This window comes from Labrus bergylta, chromosome 7 (assembly GCF_963930695.1).
Source record: "Labrus bergylta chromosome 7, fLabBer1.1, whole genome shotgun sequence".
Taxonomy (NCBI): Eukaryota; Metazoa; Chordata; class Actinopteri; order Labriformes; family Labridae; genus Labrus; species Labrus bergylta.
This window is the reverse complement of record NC_089201.1, coordinates 16,076,910-16,096,833: the sequence shown is the minus strand read 5'-3', so window position 1 is coordinate 16,096,833 and position 19,924 is coordinate 16,076,910. Positions and strand designations below refer to the sequence as shown.

Sequence of the window (19,924 nt, the reverse complement as noted above, 5' to 3'; positions counted from 1 at the left end):
GGTTGCAGCCATATGAGGCTTGCAGTGTGGATAGATGACAGCTATAAACAAGCGCCGCTAGAACTCAGGTAGTTGGAGCGAAACTAAACGGTGAAAGGGGATAAACGGTGTAAAGAGGAACACAGAATAAGCGCCAGTCAAAAGGTTAGTGCTATTTTATATGTATAGTAGCTTGTTTTATCGATTTGTACTTCAACAGGTTGATAAATTAGCTACCATCTTCACGGAGCCATCCTGCCTGAACCATCTGTTAGACACCTTATCCGTAAAACAATAAACATTAGTGGGATATTTATCACGAAATTACAGGTTGACAGCACTTTCTTTGTTGCATTGCTATGGTAGAAATGTATTTATTTATTTTTTTGTAATTGCACAGCAAGTGGCAAAGAGTTGCTTGGGATTAGGACTTGTACAAGATCGTCACATATTGCATGAAGATAAAGTTATGTTTTGCAGCTCTGCCACAATGCTCCTCTTCTGAGAGAAGAAAGCATGTGCACTCACCGTGATGGTCACACAATTTAGCCTTAAAGATTTGAAGTATGATTTAAATGTAGCCTACATATTCTGCTTTAAATGTACTTTAAGGCTTGAACTTTACTTGATTTAAATGTACTGTAAAGCACATTTCTTTCTTAAAACCCCACATTTTCATCCTTTATTCGGTTATTCAAATCTATTTTATTTCATCATAGCTACTACATTGTCTGTCTTTTATATTTAATCCCCACCATGGTGCCTCCCAGCATAAGAATTTCAGATGATTGTACACCACTATTAGAGAAAACATAAGCATCTTGAAGTCTTGAGAGACATATACCATGTGTGTTTTGACCTTACTTGTCTGTGCTGCTGCAACCCCTGAATTTCCCCTCTAGGGATCAATAAAGTACTATCCTATCATATCCTATTCATGTAGCATTAAAAATGAACTGATGTCTTATTTTTTCTCACTTTACCTTCCTGAGCAGATGGTGAGGGGTCGAGCGCTGGCCCATTGCGGGCTAGTTCTGCTGAGTTTGTGGCTTTGTATCCAGTCAGTTCCAATCAGTGTGGACAAGACAAATGAAAAGCCTCAGAAGGAGGAGCTGGAGCCACCACAGAGTGCTGTGAGTATGACTGTAGCATACAGGGTCATATAGCTTATCACACTGTATAGTCGTCACATAGGCTGTACAGTCTTTGGGTTGTGATGATACCAGAATTATAAACTTCAATATGATACTGGTAAAAAATGATATCAACACCTGTTTTATAGAAGTCCTATGCACCCCCTATCCGGTATTTCTTAGTTTTATTTACTAAAAATCCCAGTCTTCACTGTCTTAATAGCAGAAATACATTGAAAACATTTCTGAATTTGTGCAATTTAGACAGTGCTCTCTCTCTCTCTCTTTCTTTCACTTGTGGCAGACATATTTAAAATATGTCTGCAGATATGAAGTTTTTTCTTATGTTTGGTACTTTTTGATACTGTGGATTATAAAAATAAATGAGATTGTATTGTTTTAAAACATTTAGTATGGACAACAACTGATACTCTGTTTATGCTTCAGGAAACTGGGCTACACTACGACCGCTACCTCAGGGAAGTCATTGAGTTCCTTGAGAAAGACCCCCACTTTAAAGAAAAGCTAAAAAATGCCAACATGGATGACATCAAGGTACATGCCATTGATTTGTAAGCCCTTTGTTGACTTGAACGTTTAGTCTCAACCTGCATTGTGTTGATGTTCTGCTTGCAGAGCGGTAAACTTTCCAAAGAGCTGGACTTTGTTCACCACAATTTCCGGACAAAGCTGGACGAGCTGAAGAGGGAGGAGATGAACAGGCTGCGGATGCTCATTAAAGCCAAACACGACATCCAGGGAGGGAATGGTAGGTACTCGGCATCCCGTGCTGACGTGTCTCTCTCAAAACTTTTTGCTTCTTGGAGTTGTGCAAGAAGTTTTGTAACACACACTAGAGGTTGGGTCATCACCAAATATAGGATGTGGCTGTTAGATGCTGATGTTACACAGCACCAAATAACACTGACTTTATACTGACCAGCATGAGCAGATGAATGAATGGATGAATTGTATGTTAGATATGAAAGTCATGCAAGTCAAAGCTCTAAATTACAGGTTGAGGACATAACAGGGTCAGATATATTATTAAATGGTAAATGGACTTGAGCTTGTAGAGCACATTTCTAGTCTCCTGACTACTCAAAGTGCTTTTACACAGCAGGTCACACCTACACATTCACACACTGATGGTAGAGGCTGCTGTGTAAAGAGACCATCAGAAGTAACTAATCCAGTTCATACAAAGCAGCAGGAGCAATTTGTTTCTTTATATAAGTGTCTTGACCAATGACACATCGGACATGCTGCTGCATGAGCTGGGAATCGAACCCCTAGCCTTCCAGTTGAGAGACGACCGACTCTACCAACTGAGCCACAGCCGCAAAGTACTTACTGGACATTTGGCGGTGTTAAGTGAAAAAAAAAAAAAAAAACACTATTCCTCTCCTTGCAGGCTGGAAAGTGGACCACCAGGCGCTGCTGAAACAGTTTGAACACCTCAACCACATGAACCCGAACACGTTTGAGGTGGTGGATCTGGACCGTCTCATCAAATCGGTAAAAACCTGAACACTGTTCATAAGATAGATTTTTCTGCTGCAGATCCGACTTTTTCCTGTCAAGGATTTTAACGCCCTCCCTCTTCTGAAAGCTAATAATGTGATATAATATAGAGTGACTCCATTAATAACGAACAAAGTGTACCCCACTGAGAACGGGCTCTTTTTTTTTTTATACCCTTTCTGGCATTGTGAGCAAACATCACACACAGCCAAAATAAACAGACCACTCACTTCAGAAGATGAACCGTTGTAGCCTCTGGACATATTGACTTTTCAACTAGCACAAATTTGTTCAGCTGTTTCAGCCTCCCGTCTACACACATAGCAGCCATAAACACAGTCAGTAGTGTCAGTACTACTGGGATATCTGTGTGACATATTTCACATGTATTTATGTGTTTTTCTTAAAGCTAGAATGTGCGAAATTCTACACATAAAGAAAGCAGAAATCCAGTCTATCCTGTGTAAATGTGTCTCTGAGTCATGAGTGTCTACAATGAGTGGGAAGCTCGAGTCCCGCTGGCTGTGTTGTTGTCAGAGTCGTGTTTACATGGACGGGACGGCCGGCTCCTCCCCTTGTGTATAAAAGCTGTTTTGGTCAAGGACTAGAGAGAAGAAGAACATACTCACTGATTATTTGAATGTCACCTAAGTGTCTTTAGATCTCGGTCATTCTGTGTCTATTTATGTGCAATATGAAGCTATGAGCTAACTGAAGAGCGCTAACATTAGCATGCTAACACAACAATGCAGGACACAGGCGATTGCAGCTCGAGTAAAGAACAATTTTGTCCGCCTCCTGCGCTTAATGGTGCTTAATTATGGTGCATTATAATTGATAACTCCTTCATGTGAATGCTAGTGGAGGGGGGTTGGAGGTGTGCCGCTAGAGGAGAGCGGAGGCTTCAGAATAGCCGAGGTTGAGGTGGCTCCATGGTAAAAGTGGAACCACTGTCTTAGATAATGTTGTAACAACTCTGAAGCATTGGTGATTCAGAGCTGAGGATGATGGTGCATCAGAGATAAACATGAGGGGACGCCGAGGTTTCCTGTGAATTAAGGAAACACAAAGGGGAAGCGAGCTCTTGGTTTACGTGGCTGTCTGGTTTACAGTGGAGTCGAATGCATGTTAATCCTCATATTTCATTGTGTTGTTGTAGGTTTGGATGTTTTTCCTGTAGGGCTGCACAATTAATACCAACTTCATTTACTATGACAATATCAACATTCACAAAAAAACACATCAGAGGTATCTGAATTTATCGCAGTAATAACAAAGAATGTTTTACTGAAACATGTTCTCTCACTCAGCATGTGTACATTTTATCTGTTGGATGGACACCATGAGTATAACAGCCATACGTTCACACCATTTTGATGCAGCCAGATGAAGATTCAATGTTGTTATTTCATTTAGCAGAATATTTTGTCCACCTGAGAGCTCGAGCTAGCCATCAACTCCTCTCAGATTAACTGGTGACAATGTGGGGAAAAAAATGCTTTTCGGACTTTTGTTGGATTCAGTAGGGAAATGTTGCAAACAAGGGTGTTGTATAAAACGTAAAGATCAACAGGTAGACCTGAGTATTTACGATACTTTGTGAGAAAATGTGATTTTAAACTTTCAATGACCGAGACATTTTCATGCACTGTGAGCAGATGCATGGCTGAGGAATAAACAGATACACCTTTAGGTATCAACAGGTATAGACTGCTCTGCTCTACACTACACTTGATCTTATTGGTGGAGATTTCTCTCACCTATGCCCTGATTGGTGGAACCTTGAGTGCTTTTATCACTTCCTATCTTTTTTAGTTACATGTTTGAGTTGGTTTAGATCTCCTTCTCTCTTATGTGTTGTTCATTGTTACAATTGTCTTGTAATCTGTGTGTCATGATGGATGATCTTGCTGGCTGCGAACGAATCTACCTACGGGTACAAATAAAGTAACCTGAACCTGAACCTGAACACACTTATTAGGACATTAAAGGATGATTAAATGTGTATTTATGGCCATAAGGCATAAAAGTACACTTAAAGTAAAAATGCAAACATTGTGATTAGCTATACCTGAAAAAGGCGCATAGAAAGTTTTACATTACATATCAACAAACTAAGGCCTGACTGATATGAGATTTTTGGGGCAGATACTGATAAAAGGGGCAAAAAACAAATTCTACAATTCACTTAGCAGACGCTTTTCTCCAAAGCGACGTACATCAGAGAGTAAGTACAACACAAGCAAGGATCTGGTACAAGGAGCAAATCTGATAGCCAACATCTTTTTTAGATCTGTCTTCAATCTTTAGAGATAGATCGATATAGAGAACAACTCCAGATATATAATGAAAACAAGATGGTCACTCAACTGGAAAATAACTGTGCATGTAGGTGCATCACCGCTTCACACTATGGAGGGTGGTGATGCTTGTTGTGATCCATAGCGCCCTCTGCTGGTGAAAGAGAACTGATAGTTTAATACAATGAAACTCAAATGAAATTATGTTTGACTGGTGAATAAATCTAGTGATATCCGCGCATATCCCAGATAAAATAAGGCCAATGCCGATAGTCACTTGAAATGCTGAAATGATATATTATCGGCTGGCCGATTAATCAGTTGGGTTCCACAACAAAGCACACCACCTGCTGCAGAGTACGGAGGAACAGAGGTTATACACTTTCTGTTCCTATTAGAAATATTTACAACATCAACTCGAAACAATTGGTGAAAGTTTAACTACAGTAATTTAGTTTACCCTTAAATGGGCTGGAATAACACCATTTCATAATTTATTTCTCCATATTAGAGTCTGTCTCTCCCAGGATATGTTGCAGTTTAATTGGCCCGTTTACCAATTATAAACCAAAAATCTTTGTTTTTTATACAACCATCCCTGTGATGACCCTTTATTAACATTTTGCAAACATTTTGACCAGCTGGTGATGCAAAGACTCCCTCAGAACAGCTGGAAATGAAGGTTGCTGTCCATGAAAAATGTGCAAACTAGTTTAAATAACCGGAAAAAAAAAACCATTTAGGATTCAAGTTAAGAGTAATCAATATTTCACAAATTGATAATATTTATTTATAGAGAATAAAACCATGAAACAAATGGTTAAATGTAAGTGTTTTATATCCCTTTCTTGGCGATGTATCTTCCAGGGTACAAACATTCAACGCCTGATTCTCAAGGATGTGAAAATCCAATTCTTCATTTATCAACAAGAACTTCCTTAGTTTTTTAAATGTTCCTTAAAAAAAACTAGATTCAAAAACAAAGTCCCCCAATCTTTAATAAATAGGAAAAAATAACAACACTCAGTTCATGATTGGGGTCTTTGTCACTGCCATTTTAGATTTTTAAGTGCACACCGTGTTTGCCTCTCCAGCCCTCAGCCTGTCAAATGTCCGTACCCCCCCCCCCCCCCCCCCCCTCCATTTTAGTCAAATGAGCGTACCAGCTGTTCTCTTTAGTTTTAACTTAGCTTCTTAACTTTTTATTTTTTTATTTTTAGGCAACCAAAGACCTGGAGAACTATGACAAGGACCGACACGAGGAGTTCAAGAAGTACGAGATGATAAAGGAGCACGAGAGGAGGGAGCGTCTGAAGACCATGCCCGAGGAGGATCGAAAGAAGGAGGAGGAGCACTACGAGGAGCTGAAGAAGAAACACGCCGACCATCCTAAAGTTCACCACCCTGTAAGACTCCTGCTGTGATGAAATTCATTCATGCAAACAAGGATTACAACTCCTCCAGTGAAAAAGCTTTAAGAGGAGTTTTTAAAGTTTTCTCTCCATTTTCTTACACACTGGAAAATATTTTTTGTAAACATACAGGAATATTTTGAAAATAAAAACAGGAAAAGAGATGATAAAGAGCGAGGCTGTGAGGTGATGCACACAACCATGACCTGACACTTGCTATCGTGCGTGTGTGTGTGTGTACAGGGCAGTCGGGACCAGCTGAAAGAGGTGTGGCAGGAGGCAGATGGTTTGGACCCAGAAGACTTCGATCCCAAGACATTCTTCAAAATGCACGGTTGGTAACCAGAGACCAAATATGTGTCCAAAGAGCCCAAACCGCCTATCGGAGGTTTTCATGTTTGTAACTCTTCAGTCTAGTGACCAGAGTCTTCCCTTCACTGATTTGTGTTGCAGACAGCAACGGAGACGGCTTCTTAGATGAGAGCGAGCTTGAAGCTCTCTTCACTAAAGAGGTATTTAAGTCAGTGTATTTTCATCTGAACGTCCTGATTCTGTATGATTTATTACACAAATGATGAAACCTAGTTGGTAAAAAACGTAATCTTGTTTTGTGTTTCTAAGCTGGAGAAGGTGTACAACCCTGAGAATGAAGAAGACGACATGGTTGAGATGGAAGAAGAGAGGCTGCGGATGAGAGAGCATGTGATGAACGAGGTAAGCAATAACAGAACACAGGTGACGCCTCTCTCAAGTGTTTTAATGATGATGTTCCGGCATCGCAAAAGATACAGGCATGCTTTGAAAGCAGAAAGTTACAAGATTCTGACTTTTTCTGTGGGAGGTATAGTAACTATATAAACTTTATTTATACAGCACTTTAAAAAAAAACAAGTTATAAGTGTTTTACAATTGGGGCGCAGGATAGCTTAGCGCTTATTTCCCGCGTCCCATATGTCGCAGGCTGTAGTCTCCAACCAACGGCTGTGCGTAAGATATTGAACAGTATTGTGTTAGATATCCATCCAAATGTCTTCAATTCACACAGTATTCTCCCCTCTTAACCAACAAACAGTACAAAAACTCCTTTTAGAGTTGGCTTTCCCATTCAAATGGAAATGGAAATGAAATTTCTCATTATTGATCAATACAAAATATATTGTAGCATTCTTCCTAAATTAAGCTACAAGAGGTCGTCCAGTGTAGCATGGGCTACTTGCAGTATCTCGGTTTGTCTCTCATCCATGCTTCATGCGTCCAGCATTCATTTCCAGCCTCGTTAACACACGCTCACCTGGCTGTACATATCATACACTGAGAAAAGTAAAATCCTCACTTTGTGCACAAATCTCACCCCCCCCTTTTCTGCCTCTGCCCACATTAATATACATGAAACAGCCTCAGTGTGGACTAAAATGAATGTTTACTTTAAACACATGTGTTAGAGTGACAGATGTTGAACAGGGCTAAAGATGAGAGTTTAAATTTCAGCCATTCTTTCTATATAAAGACCAATTACCAGCCTTCCTTGACATTGATTCAAGCTGCTTTATGGGTTGTTGTTTAGGTGGACACCAATAAGGACAGACTCGTGTCGCTGAACGAGTTCATGGCTGCTACGAAGAAGGATGAGTTCTTGGAAAAGGATGAATGGGAGGTAAGAGCTAGATTCAAGAAAAGGTTTGATAGATGTGTGAGGCTAACCTAAAGACACTGATGCTTTCACAGCTGAGTAAGGAGTTGTAATATCCTTCTTGAGAAGTTGACCAGAATTTATCTTGTCCACAGACTTTAGACAATAACCCCCTGTACACTGAGGAGGAGCTGAGAGAGTTTGAACAGCATTTGACCAACGAGGAGAACGACATAAGCAAGAAGGCGGTGGAGCTGCAGAGACAGCGAGAGGAGCTCGAGAGGAAACAGGAAGAACTTAATGCTCAGAAGTTGGGACTACAACAGGTGAACAAAGAACATAAACAAAGTCTGCATTTGCTTAAGGACAGTAGATGGAAAAATATCCAGAAGACTCTGCTTCTTGTATCTGCTTCGAAGTTTGAGTTGCATTACGCAGGGAAGAGCCAACAACACCAACGCTTAAGGGACCGATATGTAAAATATCTACTGAATGAAATGATAAAAGTGACCTTACTATATGATCAGACATTAAGGAAACATGCTGTGTTGAAGTGCTGGCTTCTCTGACAACAATTCAGCAGCCAGTATGTCCTCCTTCTAACTTTAGATTCTGGTCCTGAATGCTCTGGATTTGTTTGGACCAGAGAAGGTAGGCGGTTTTAAGGCAACCCCACATAGCTGTTTTGGACGCCCCTTGGTTTGTCAGAGATGAGACCAGTTATTAGGTCAAACCAACAGGTGTTGCAGCGATGGAAGCGGGCAAGATAGAAGTGATTGTACTCGACCTAAAAAGCCTCTGCATGTTTCTAATAAGCTCCACGAGCAGAAACGTGCTCAAACTAGGATCAATATTGGAGATGCTTTTTGAAAAATGGAGAGAGGTTAGAACACAGAAAGGTTTACAGACCGATGCAGAGCTGGCTAAACACTGAAGCTTCAGTGTTCACCACATGGTGACCTGTGTGCACATCGACTCTAGAGAGTAGGGGGCGGGGGGAGACAGCTCTCTCGCTAATGTTTTAAATTCAGACTGCAGTATTCATTTTAAACTCTGCGTGTCAGAGTTACATATTGCTCCTTTAACTTCTTCTTATATCATTGGTTGGTAGATACTGATGTGCATCAAACAGTAATTCATCATGCAGTGATGGGTTTTTTTTCCTACTAGATTTTCACATAAAAAAACTGAGAAGTGTTCCTTCTAATTTTGTGATGCTCTAAAATTTTCCCTTTCCCTTTTTTTATCAGGCAGTAGAAGACATAGAGAGGATAAAATCCCAAAACACAAAACCGGAAGTCAAACGTAAGTAACGCAGTGATTTCTGTTGATTTAAACAAACACAGACATTCACACTAACACTCTTGAATTATTGGGCTAGACTTGCTGATCAAGATTGCGCCTCTAGGGGGCGCCAGAAGCCTCATGTACTGAGGCTGTATTCCTCCTAGCAGGCGACCTGAGTTTGAATTTGAACTGTGGCTCCTTTCCCGCACATCATTCCCCTCTCTCTCTCTCCCCCTCACTCGACTCATCCACTGTTCTCTTAAAAAAATGCACAAATAGCTGAGAAAAATACCCCCCCAAATAAATAGAAAGTAAATAAATAAATGGAAAAGATTGAGCCTCTATAAAGTTGAAGGACTCTCAAGAGACAAAAACTATCAAGGTATAAAGCCCAAGAAATCCTGACTTTTAGTGTTTAGAATCTGTTCGTCTCTACTTTCCGATGCAAATCATGATCATCCGTTCAGTCGTCCTCAGGAAGCTACGTTTCCAGTCATCCTAATCCTCTATGTGTCTGGCTAGCTCCCTAGTGCTCTCTGCACCAGCATTTCTCTGAAGAACATGAACATCCTCATATGTTTGTATTGGAAGACCTTGATTTTACCTCTTATTATAGATACCTGTTATTATATTATCAGGGTCAAGTATCCTGCATGATATGATCAGAACTGAGAAGAGGGTTGTGATGTTGCTCTGACTATCTGCATGTTTGTGATTATTTTCAGCCTGCAGCCTCTTGTGTGTCACTAAACAACACACTGATGATGATATTCAGTACAACATCTCTCCCTATTATGTGATCGTGCTTTTAATCCAGTTAAACAAGTGGCAAATAAAAGTCAAAACTCCACCAACTCATCTTGTCCAACAACTTAACTGAAACTGGACTGTTGCCAGGCAACCCAAACATTCTCCTGCACTCTTGCTACTATAATTGTTTTTTGACCGTTGTTACCACTCCCCTGCTGCTTTGTGTTATGATCATATATTTGCATATTTGAATGCATCATGCAACTGGTGAAATCAGAGTCTGCTGTGCGGTTTGGAGGTATCAGATCGATGAATAAAGACTTTCTGCTGTAATGTTCATTCATGTATTCAGAACACCTGGCTGAGGCGGAGGCATACGTTCTGTGAAAAGTCCAAGTGATGTTGTTCTCTATCTCCCTGTCTCAATATCCGCACTTCCACCCACTTCCTCAATGTGCACATTTGTTGAAAGTGGAGCCTAAGTTTGCAAGGGACCGAAGCTGTTAAGAGCAGAACTGAGACATTAATGCGTCATTTCTGTTTGGGGTCCAAACAGGAAACATGTCACTGGCCGTAGTGGTATTGTTCCCAGTACTCCTTCTAGAATTGATCAGCCAAGTGAACTTACTCATATCCCTGGGTAGAGGCGTTTCTGTACCCTGTGAATAGCCCTGAATTTGATAAAATTATACGTCAGCTTGTCGGTCCCTATGTTAAGCAAAAGAAAGTGAAATTTGTCGAGTATAATGTTGTGTATCAGCTTCATGTCAGCTCATATTTTTGCTCATATATCACTTACAGTAACACTCACTAAACAACAACTTTCTTCAAACTCATCCTTTCATCACCGCCTACAACCACTGACTCTCATCCTCTTCCCTTGACACTATTTCTATTTTGTATTGTTCTCTTCGTTTTTGCTTTGTTTTTTTTTGTTGTTTCCTGTCAAAGCATCTTTGAGTATTTCGAAAAGCGCTATATAAATCTAATTTATTATCATTATTATTATTATTATTATCGTCTCTCTTCTCGGCTTCCCTGTTCGATCAACCTGGAAACAACCATTTTCCTCCCCCGATTGGTTAGCTGTTTCCCTACATCACAGGAATTTTGGTTGAGCACAGTGAGGTCTGATGCGCACTTATGGAATAGGTGCATTAAGGAGGCAAGAGCCCCCCTCTAGAACAACACTAGAGACACCCTATGGAGGTGTGGATTTTGGGACAGGGCCGATATCAGCTCTCATGGAATGCCTCTTGTCCAATCAGATGACATAAGCCACACTTCTTTCATTTTCATTTGTTTTAAAGTCATAAATCAAATGAACGATGTGACTTTCTCTCTTTGCAGAGGCTGGAGCGACTGTTCCTGAACATGACCGAGCACCAGTTGTTCCAGTAAACAGTCAACCAGTGCAGGACGTCCCGGTGCCAGGCCACTCTTAGCAGGATTGAAGAATACTCTCTCTGTGTGTGTGTGTGTGTGAGTGAGAGAGTGTGTGCTGCAATGTGAGTGAGAGTATGAGAGAACGCATGTGTCTTTACTTTGTAATGATTTGAAGCTGTTCTTGGTAATTACTTTTATAACACCACCTGACAAAGTGATGCCGTAAATATCAGAGAATATGACTTCAGGCTTCCGATCTCATGCCAGCGCCTGTTACTGCTGATTCGGCTGCTTAAATCAGAGCGGAAATGTCGAGCAGGTCCAGTTTTTAATGCGGATAATTAACCCTATTTTTATTTTATTTTACAAGACCAGTTGATTCTGATTATAAAGTACTACATGGTGAAATGAGGAACCTTCTTGCCCAAAAGGTGGAAGTTTAGTAGACACACTGTTGGTCATTGTCACTGTCTCTTAAGAGTAATTTTATTTTTTGTTTTTTATGCTGCCTTCATGTGCTCCTCGGAAACATTGTACTTCCCAGTTGTGCAGTCATAATGACAACATACACGCGTTCGAGTGCTCTGGTCGAATAAAGCAACAAACATGGACGCTAGAAGTAAGCAGAGCCTCCCATTTGATGACGATTCTGATGTCAGGTCGGGAACCTAATTCTTTTCTGAGTTTCTGAGTTGAGAAGGTGTTCATGTGAATTTTACAACTCAGAAACTAGTTTTTCCCGATTTGTCTGACACCACATGAATGCAGCATTTTGCTTAGCTAGCTAGCTTTATTGCTAAAATTAGGCTTGTTAGCATACTGTGTAGGTGTTGTCACCGTGCTTGTTGTCTCAGTTAATTGTTGACACTGTCTCCAAGCTTTCCGGTTTTTATCCCGACCTGAAAAGTCACAACTCTGCAACACATGTATCACTGAAACTTCTTTCCCACTCGAAATCAAGACAATGGAAGGCTGTTAATGGGCTCATAACTCGTAAATGCGGTGAATATCATATTTACCAAGAGCACTTGAAGGCAGCAATATTCCATAAAGGAGATAATATTCAGTAAAAAAAAATAATGTTGGTAACTTTACTGTAGAGTTGATTTAGTGCGGCTGTCTAATGACTTCAATCATTCAGTGTACAGAGTAAAATAATATTTTAAAATGTTTAATTATAAGAAACAAAACATATTCAAAACATCACTTAAAACAGCAAACTTCCTGGATCCATGAAGGTATTTTCTTTCAGAACTTTTATTTAACCAATCATTTGTGCGTTTCTTTCTAGTTTCACCTTCAGATGTGACAAAGAATATTTAAAGGTCACATATTATACAAAATAGACGTCACCAGGTTTCTCCAACTCTAGTGTGTCCCTAGTCTGTCTACAAACCCCCCAATTATGAGGAAAGTCCATCCTCTCCGTCTTTTGCCTGCTCCACTTTTCAGAAAATGTGTGCTCAAACAGGCCGTTTGGAGATTTTCCCTCTGTGACATCACAAAGGGCAGTAACCCCTCCCCCAGGTGGGTGACACTCCCACAGCTAGGTGTTTCTTCTGCCCTCTGAGTCTGCCTTCTCACTGTAAACAATAAGACATGGAGCGAGCCCCAGCCATCCAAGCCCTTCCATAGAGGGGGTGTGGTCAGACACAGCTCATTTACATTTAAAGGTACAGACACAGAAACAGCCTGTTCTGAGCAGGGCTGAAATAGAGGGGTTTATAGGCATGATCAAATACAGGATCAGAGTGGATTTAGAACAAGAAACTTCACACACGTTTTGGGGAGCTCTGAGACTTATTGAAATTGGTTCAAGAGGAGGAGAATATGTGACCTTTAAATAGTTAATCAATATTTAAATCAGTTGGTTTTGTCCCGTTTAATCTCTTACAATGTTTATCACTTTACTGTCCGTTTGCACCAAAATTGGTCGTGCATCACAAGCTCAGAAATCCTCACGTCACACGTAGAAGACATCATGACTCCAAGTTCCACACGTTACACACTTTTTGGTTTCACCATTATATTTCTCTATTTTTTATAGTTATGAAAACTCAAAACATAATCCTTCTACTGATCTCTCAAGCTGTTGCCTCCTTTGGATCAAGAGATATGAGCAGAGAGTATTTATTTTACTGATAACATGTATATTTTAATATTTTTAATTTAATATAATGATGATGGTGTTAAAGTAACAGTTGTGTCAATACTACAGTGGTTGTATGTGCAGCGTGTTTGTGTGTCAATTGTTTTTTATGATTCTTTTAATTTATTTATTCAGTTCACCGCCAAGAGAAAATAGGCCAGTTAAATTATTTTCTTTATGTCTCTTTCAAAAAGCAGATTCATCCGTGTACCGACTCATTTCCTGTTGTGCAAGGTTTGAATGTGGACAATAAAGTGAATGGGATTGCAGGTTTGTGTCTCTTATTATTTATCCACTTTGAAATACATTAATGCAGAGATTTTCTTAAAAACACAATCTGTAAAAATCACAATAAAACAAAACTAGTGAGAAAGTTAATATTCACCACTTAGTTCATTGATTAGAGTTCATTAAACCATTTGGACAGATTTTCTAGACGTGACCTCAAATGTCAGCAGGGCAAATGTTCCTTCATGAATCGATGCCATCACTGTTACAACTGTAAAAATTAAAAACTAATTAGAAATTCAGGTTTTTCCGTAAGATTTGCTGAAGCGCTCTTTGAGGTAAGCGCCTGCTGTGACTGGTGGGTATTTGTCTGAGCCGTCGCAGCAGCTGATCAGAGCCTCATCATCCGGATGGACGAAGAAAGCCAAGGACTGACGTGTGCGGTCGTCTCCAGCCGTGGGCAACAACACTCTGTGGCGCTGAGGGACAAGACAGCTCAAATTAACATCTTTCACATTTACAACAGGCAGCAACCTCTGGGGATGAAAAATGAAGCAGATGCTGATGGGCAAGAAACCTGCAGTTCCTTGATGTCTACATGAGGCTGTTATGTAGAAGCAGAGGAAATCACACACACACACCCCCCCATTCAAAAGAGCCAGATTTTAACATGTTTACAGCCTGGTCCAAGAAACAGACTTTGAGTCTGCTCTCAATTGTCTTAGACATCACATTCAAGTTCTACGTAGAACAGGTAGGGTAACATGCCCCTGACTTTAGCATTATCTTCAGAATAAATACAAAGCCTATGGGACAGTCTGACAGAACTGGCTCAGCAAGAAACTGTATCACGCCTGTGCTGTCAATGTCATTCATCCTCCAGAGTCTTACAGTATATACACTTCTTCAACTTAAGCCATCCGAGTCTCCTGAATCTTTCTTGTGTGAAGTCGAGTTTCTACATAATTTCCTCAACAGTCTGAATAGTTTGTCTTAATTGGCCCCCGACTGCACGGGGGGGTGATAATATCTTTTATTTTCCCTGTATAACTAATGCTTGCCTTTCTTTAGTTGAGTTCAGATTTGTATGATTATAACATGTTTCTGTATATTTGCTGCAGTTCTTTATCTAAATTGACGTCAAATTTGCATTTTGCATTGTTGTCTTCAATGAAAAGTGTGACCCAAAAGAGGTAGGAAAAGAAATGTGTGTACATAGAGGAGGGTATTACATGCAACTTAAGCAAATCAAACTTTTTTACACAGTTTTTTGATGCAAAAAAAAAAAAAAAAAAAACCTCATCTCAACTCACCATAGAGACAAACCGATCGCTGGTCCAGCGCTGCATCAGGTCAGCGATGTTGACCAGGACGGCGCCGGGGATGCAAGGAGCATCGATGAATTCACCCGACCGACTGAGAACCTAGAGGGAAACAAGTCACAAACATTAAAACACATCTAAGGGTTTTTAAGGTGGGAAATATAGATTTTCAGCCCTTTTCAAAAATATCTTTGTAAAATTCTATTACTTCAGAAACATTTTGTCAGAATGGCAAATTTATCCAAGTCCTGTGATGCAACCTCCCCACTTTTTTTGAAGTGTAACATATTGACAATCTTTGATAATAACATTCTTCAAATAAGTAGCTTTATTTGTAAAGTTAAATACATGAGTGCAAACTTGCCAGAAAGCTTTAAAGCATTTTTCATTTGTAATTCTCAAGTGAACTATTACAACTAGACAAATCAATAACCTATACTGACCAATGTGTCATACATCTCGAGGACAGTACTCAATAAGATACCGTAGAGTCAAATTATGGAACACGCATCTTTATTTACTTAATGATTCTTTGTCTTCTTCTAGATACAAAATGAGACTCACAAATGCTTTGATGTCAGAAAGATTTGTAGTGAATAGTCCTGATTTTGCTATATTGTCTACATACTGTATGTCCTGTTTTGCTCTATTTTTATGTTTTCAATGTTTGTATGTAATTTTCAATTGGGTAAATTTTTATCTGTGATAGTAAATATTCTTACTTTGTTATTTTTACTGTATTTTATTTTAACTTTGTTTAATCTCTTAAGGTGATGTTTCGAGATAAGCCCTCATGGGTTTCTACGTCACCTGCACATGTTTTATTTTCTTGTTTGACTCTTCTTTCAAGAAATTTGAAAGAAGATAAAAGATAAACTAACCTAAACTCAACTAAAGATCAGGTAAGAAAAGCAAACAAGATCCACAGCACACCAAGCAACTCCTGCTTACCTGAGTCTTTACCTTGTTTGCTTTTTTTTTTTTTTTACCTTGTTTGTGTTTTTGAAAACCAGCAGCCACTGAGGAATGATCGTATATTTTTTTGACCTTTAATTGAGAAATATAGATTTATAAAATGCTTCATCCACAGTGATGTCTGGAAGTGTTGATGGTGTCACCTGCAGTCCTTCAGAGCCCTGAAACAGCAGGGTGATGGAGCCGTAGTCTGAATGCTCTCCACATCGCAGCTGCCCCTCCTTGGCCTCCTCGCACTTCACTGATGGGTAGTACAGAGAGCGCAGGGTGGTGGCGTTCTTATTACCTGGAGGGGAAACAATATCTCTGTTAACACCAGCCGGCCTGGACGTCTTTGCTCATCCTGTCCCACATGCTAAGATAAGATATTCTTCTTTTTAACTGGCTGCAAAATTAATTCCCCTGGAGGACAGTCTTTGGACATTTGGGTACATTATAGTCAACCTGGGTTGAACACTGATCAACATTTTTCTGCCAAACTTGACAATGAGAACAATCAACAGTTGCTGCCGCCCTTATTTTCTACCTACTTCCTATTTGACCGTGTGTATGGAGGAACACCTCCGGGTCCAGATCCAGACTGTGAGCCATCACCCTCAGCACCCGCAGACCAAGGTCTTTACATTGCCAGAAGAAAGACGTGTGGATATCTTTAAATGGATCTGGCGGCCACCTCTGCAGCAGGAGAGAACAAGAAATATTTTAGTGTATAAACACAAAAGATGCACCAGTTAAAAAAAAAAAAAAAAAAAAGATTTGGACTGAGCAGAAACATGAGATTAAGAAACTAACATTTCAGTGTTTTTTTTTTTGTTTTTTTTCAGTTCAGCAATTTTCACTTCCCTGTTTGGCATTACTGACACGTGATTAATCCAAATCTGTTGTTAATATTGCCAAACCTATTTGTAAATCGGGCTGTGAAAGGAGAAGAGTACGCGAAATAACAGCTTTAACCCTAAAAAATGTTTTTACTACCATCACAAACATGCCAAGGAGAAACCTTCTTTTGCAGCTGGTTGAAAATGTTTTAGAGATACACGATCCACATATTACTTTTAAATCATTATTAATATTGATGCAGAAGAAGAAGAACAGAGGGAGGGATTTTAACACCTTGCTCAAGGGCACCTCGGCAGTGCTCAAGAAGTGAACTGAGACCTCTCCAGCTACCAGATCAATTCTCATTCCAAGAGCAAATAAATAAATATTATTACAGAGAAATGTATTTGAAGTTTGTGCTGGCTGCACAGACGAACAGGAAGCCGCAACAGCTGTAAGGATTTCAAAATAAATCTTTTAAACTGAAGTGTAAAGGCTGTACTTTGGTGTTCCATCTCCTCAGAACGTCTCCAGGTTGGCAATTTGTGCAGTTCAGTCTGAACGTCTTCAAAGTGAGACACTGTGAGTTCAGAAAGATCGTCGTGCGCACAACGATCTTTCTTGATCGGTGACGTCAGGTTGATAATCGATATGAAAATTACCCCAAAATCTGACCCGGTACCGATAATAGATCGGATCTGTCCCATCTCTACTTTTGGCATGAATGTGATTTTTCATGAGCTGGTCTTTTGTCAAACTCTCCTAATCCTTTGTAAGAATGAATCATTAACTTTCTAAGTTTTAATTCTTGTTTGGTTTACCTTTAAATGACGCAGTAAGCACGGGTCAAAGTCAGCGTGTCTCAACAGCACATGATGTTCTCTCACGGCTGATAGAATGATTTGTACTTATTGAGTGAATTCATGTCAAAATAGAAGTTTACTCAGCTACTTTCTTACAGTCGAAAGATGAAAAACAGAGGGATGGAACAGCATATGTAGCATCTGTACGTTACCATAAATTTAGCGACGCCTGTATTCTAATGAGACAAACAAAACTTAAAAAAATTAATGGAATTTGATTTATTTATCGATATCCAACTTTGTGCACAGTTTAATATTTGTTCTGGTGTAAGTTTACAATTTTAGAGGTTTTCTCATGTGTGGTATTTGTTGAAAAATAATTAAAGGCCCTTCTCACATCGACACCTGTCCCAAACAGAGGCAGGGTCATTTCTGACCTAAATAAAAGCCTGGGCTATTTTAGTCTTACGGTAATATATATTTAAAATGCAGAATGTCATGTGAAGTGTTTAAAACTAAAAGTGAATGAGTGAAATTGAAGTTTTAGTTTGGACCAATTCGGCTGTCCTCAGACTTCTTCCCTTGGATTAAATATTGCGACAGACATGTTGAACTTTATCCTCTTTGAAATAAACGGCCAATAAGCAGAAAGACCGACTGTTAGTTTAATCAAAATACATTTGGTTGGTGTAATGAAAACAGAGTGTGAGAAACTAGAATCAAAAGGTTAAAAAAAAATAAAAAATGAGGAGAGTCTGGAGTGCTCGGACGTTTTAAGTGTTGTGAAGGCTGAAGGTGCTCTTTGGTGAGGAACATAACAATTTAAACGGGTTAAAATACTACGGCCCTCTTCTGAAAAAGGCTTCAATAAATTGGCTCTCTCATAGTGTTAATGTTCAAAACACAGGTTATCAAAAACCTTGATGACCTATCTCTGTTTTTAACATTTTTTTTAAGATTTATTTTTGGGCTTTTTGTTCCTTTGTGGGAGAGACAGGATGGTGGATAGAGTCTGAAATCAGAGCGAGAGAGAGAGAGTGTGAGAGTGTGTGGGCCGCCCACTTGAGGACTTCAGCCTCTGTACATGGGGCGTACAAACTAACCACTTAGGACACCGGCGCCCCTGAAATGGCCAAAAGAGTGCCTTGGGTTTATTCACCTTTTAAAAAAAACAAAAAAACAAACAGTGTTGCAACCTTTCCCTTCAGTCTACGCTGCTTGGACATTGACGACCACAACACGGTCAGCATTAGAAACAAGAGGGTTTAGCATCTCGACACGCAATCTGTTGAAACCAAAACTGAAGTAAAACTCTGACAGGGCATCCTTACTATGTCCGACTGAAGTGAGGTGATGTTGTACGCCTCCTTCAGGTCTCCAGGTCTTGGCGGATTCAAGCTGTGAAGCACATTTAATCTGAATTTAAAACAGGAAAACACGTATTAAATAAATTAATGTTTTGATATATATATGATATAGGTTCTCAACTAGTCCTCGTCTCAGGACCCACCACCCACTCCTTTGTGAAAATCGTGAACCAAATTTCAGATACTTTTCCAGCCATCAGACAGAGTTGGTGAAAAATTGCCCTCAGAATTGGAACAAAACTAACAGGTTTAAAAAGTGCTGCATAGGCTTTTTCCCGACCCACCAGTTGAGAACCACTGATTATAAAGTATCTGATAACTAAGCACCTCTCTGTCTCCAGAGACACCCAGCCGTGGTTTTCACTCTCTGGAAAGGAACTTCTCCTGAAGGGTCCTTTCTGTTCTTTCGACTTCAGGAAGAACTCCTTGGATACTTCCAGAACACGTGTGACCTATCAAGGCAGATAAAGAAACATGCTAATTTTAAAACACATCCAACGAAACATCACAAACATCGTAATTAAGTAACTCACCGTCGCATGGCTGATCCCGGTATTCTTCAGAATGACAAAACCAACTTCTGTGAAAGCTGTTTCCAGCTGCTTGCTAAGAGCCGGCAGTTTTCTGTTTGACACCCTTTTCTTGTTTATGCTGAAAGCAGCGAAGTCCACAATAGGAATGTTCATTTTAAGAGACCCCATACGATGAAAGCATCTACATGGCGAGGCAGGAGATGAGACTGAGGCAGTTCGGGAGAGCAGATATAAGCTGTGAGCTCTCATTTACCTGTAAATATTATTTTATTGTTTGCCCATTAGCTTACACCATCGACCACATTGGACCCGTCACAACTACTTCCG

General features: G+C 39.9%; 2 protein-coding genes across 2 annotated transcripts; one reads left to right on the top strand and one right to left on the bottom strand.

Annotated features, from left to right (window-relative positions):
* On the top strand, window positions 1-13,819 carry LOC109985991 (nucleobindin-2). The gene is made up of 13 exons (XM_020636469.3): window positions 1-144; window positions 975-1,112; window positions 1,560-1,667; window positions 1,749-1,881; window positions 2,527-2,630; window positions 6,157-6,342; window positions 6,592-6,682; window positions 6,802-6,860; window positions 6,970-7,062; window positions 7,913-8,002; window positions 8,134-8,304; window positions 9,229-9,283; window positions 11,366-13,819. Exons 2-13 carry the CDS (start codon window positions 975-977, stop codon window positions 11,458-11,460), a joined length of 1,323 nt encoding a protein of 440 aa, XP_020492125.1. The 5' UTR covers window positions 1-144; the 3' UTR covers window positions 11,461-13,819.
* LOC109985992 (uncharacterized) lies at window positions 12,557-19,924 on the bottom strand. Its single transcript, XM_020636470.3, has 7 exons — window positions 19,598-19,924; window positions 19,392-19,516; window positions 19,029-19,113; window positions 16,606-16,750; window positions 16,219-16,361; window positions 15,092-15,202; window positions 12,557-14,257 (listed from the first exon to the last, which is right to left on the bottom strand). Exons 1-7 carry the CDS (start codon window positions 19,844-19,846, stop codon window positions 14,078-14,080), a joined length of 1,038 nt encoding a protein of 345 aa, XP_020492126.1. The 5' UTR covers window positions 19,847-19,924; the 3' UTR covers window positions 12,557-14,077.

What these genes read in the sequence shown, in the direction of transcription:
- LOC109985991 (XM_020636469.3), top strand. Translation starts at nt 975, where the DNA reads ATGGTGAGGGGTCGAGCGCTGGCCCATTGCGGGCTAGTTCTGCTGAGT. An exon ending in TGGACCGTCTCATCAAATCG is followed by an intron (nt 2,631 to 6,156) that starts GTAAAAACCTGA and finishes TTTTATTTTTAG; the next exon opens with GCAACCAAAGACCTGGAGAA. An exon ending in TGGAAAAGGATGAATGGGAG is followed by an intron (nt 8,003 to 8,133) that starts GTAAGAGCTAGA and finishes TCTTGTCCACAG; the next exon opens with ACTTTAGACAATAACCCCCT.
- LOC109985992 (XM_020636470.3), bottom strand. Translation starts at nt 19,846, where the DNA reads ATGAGAGCTCACAGCTTATATCTGCTCTCCCGAACTGCCTCAGTCTCA. An exon ending in CCGGGATCAGCCATGCGACG is followed by an intron (nt 19,517 to 19,597) that starts GTGAGTTACTTA and finishes CTGCCTTGATAG; the next exon opens with GTCACACGTGTTCTGGAAGT. An exon ending in TACACACGGTCAAATAGGAA is followed by an intron (nt 16,362 to 16,605) that starts GTAGGTAGAAAA and finishes TTTCCCCTCCAG; the next exon opens with GTAATAAGAACGCCACCACC.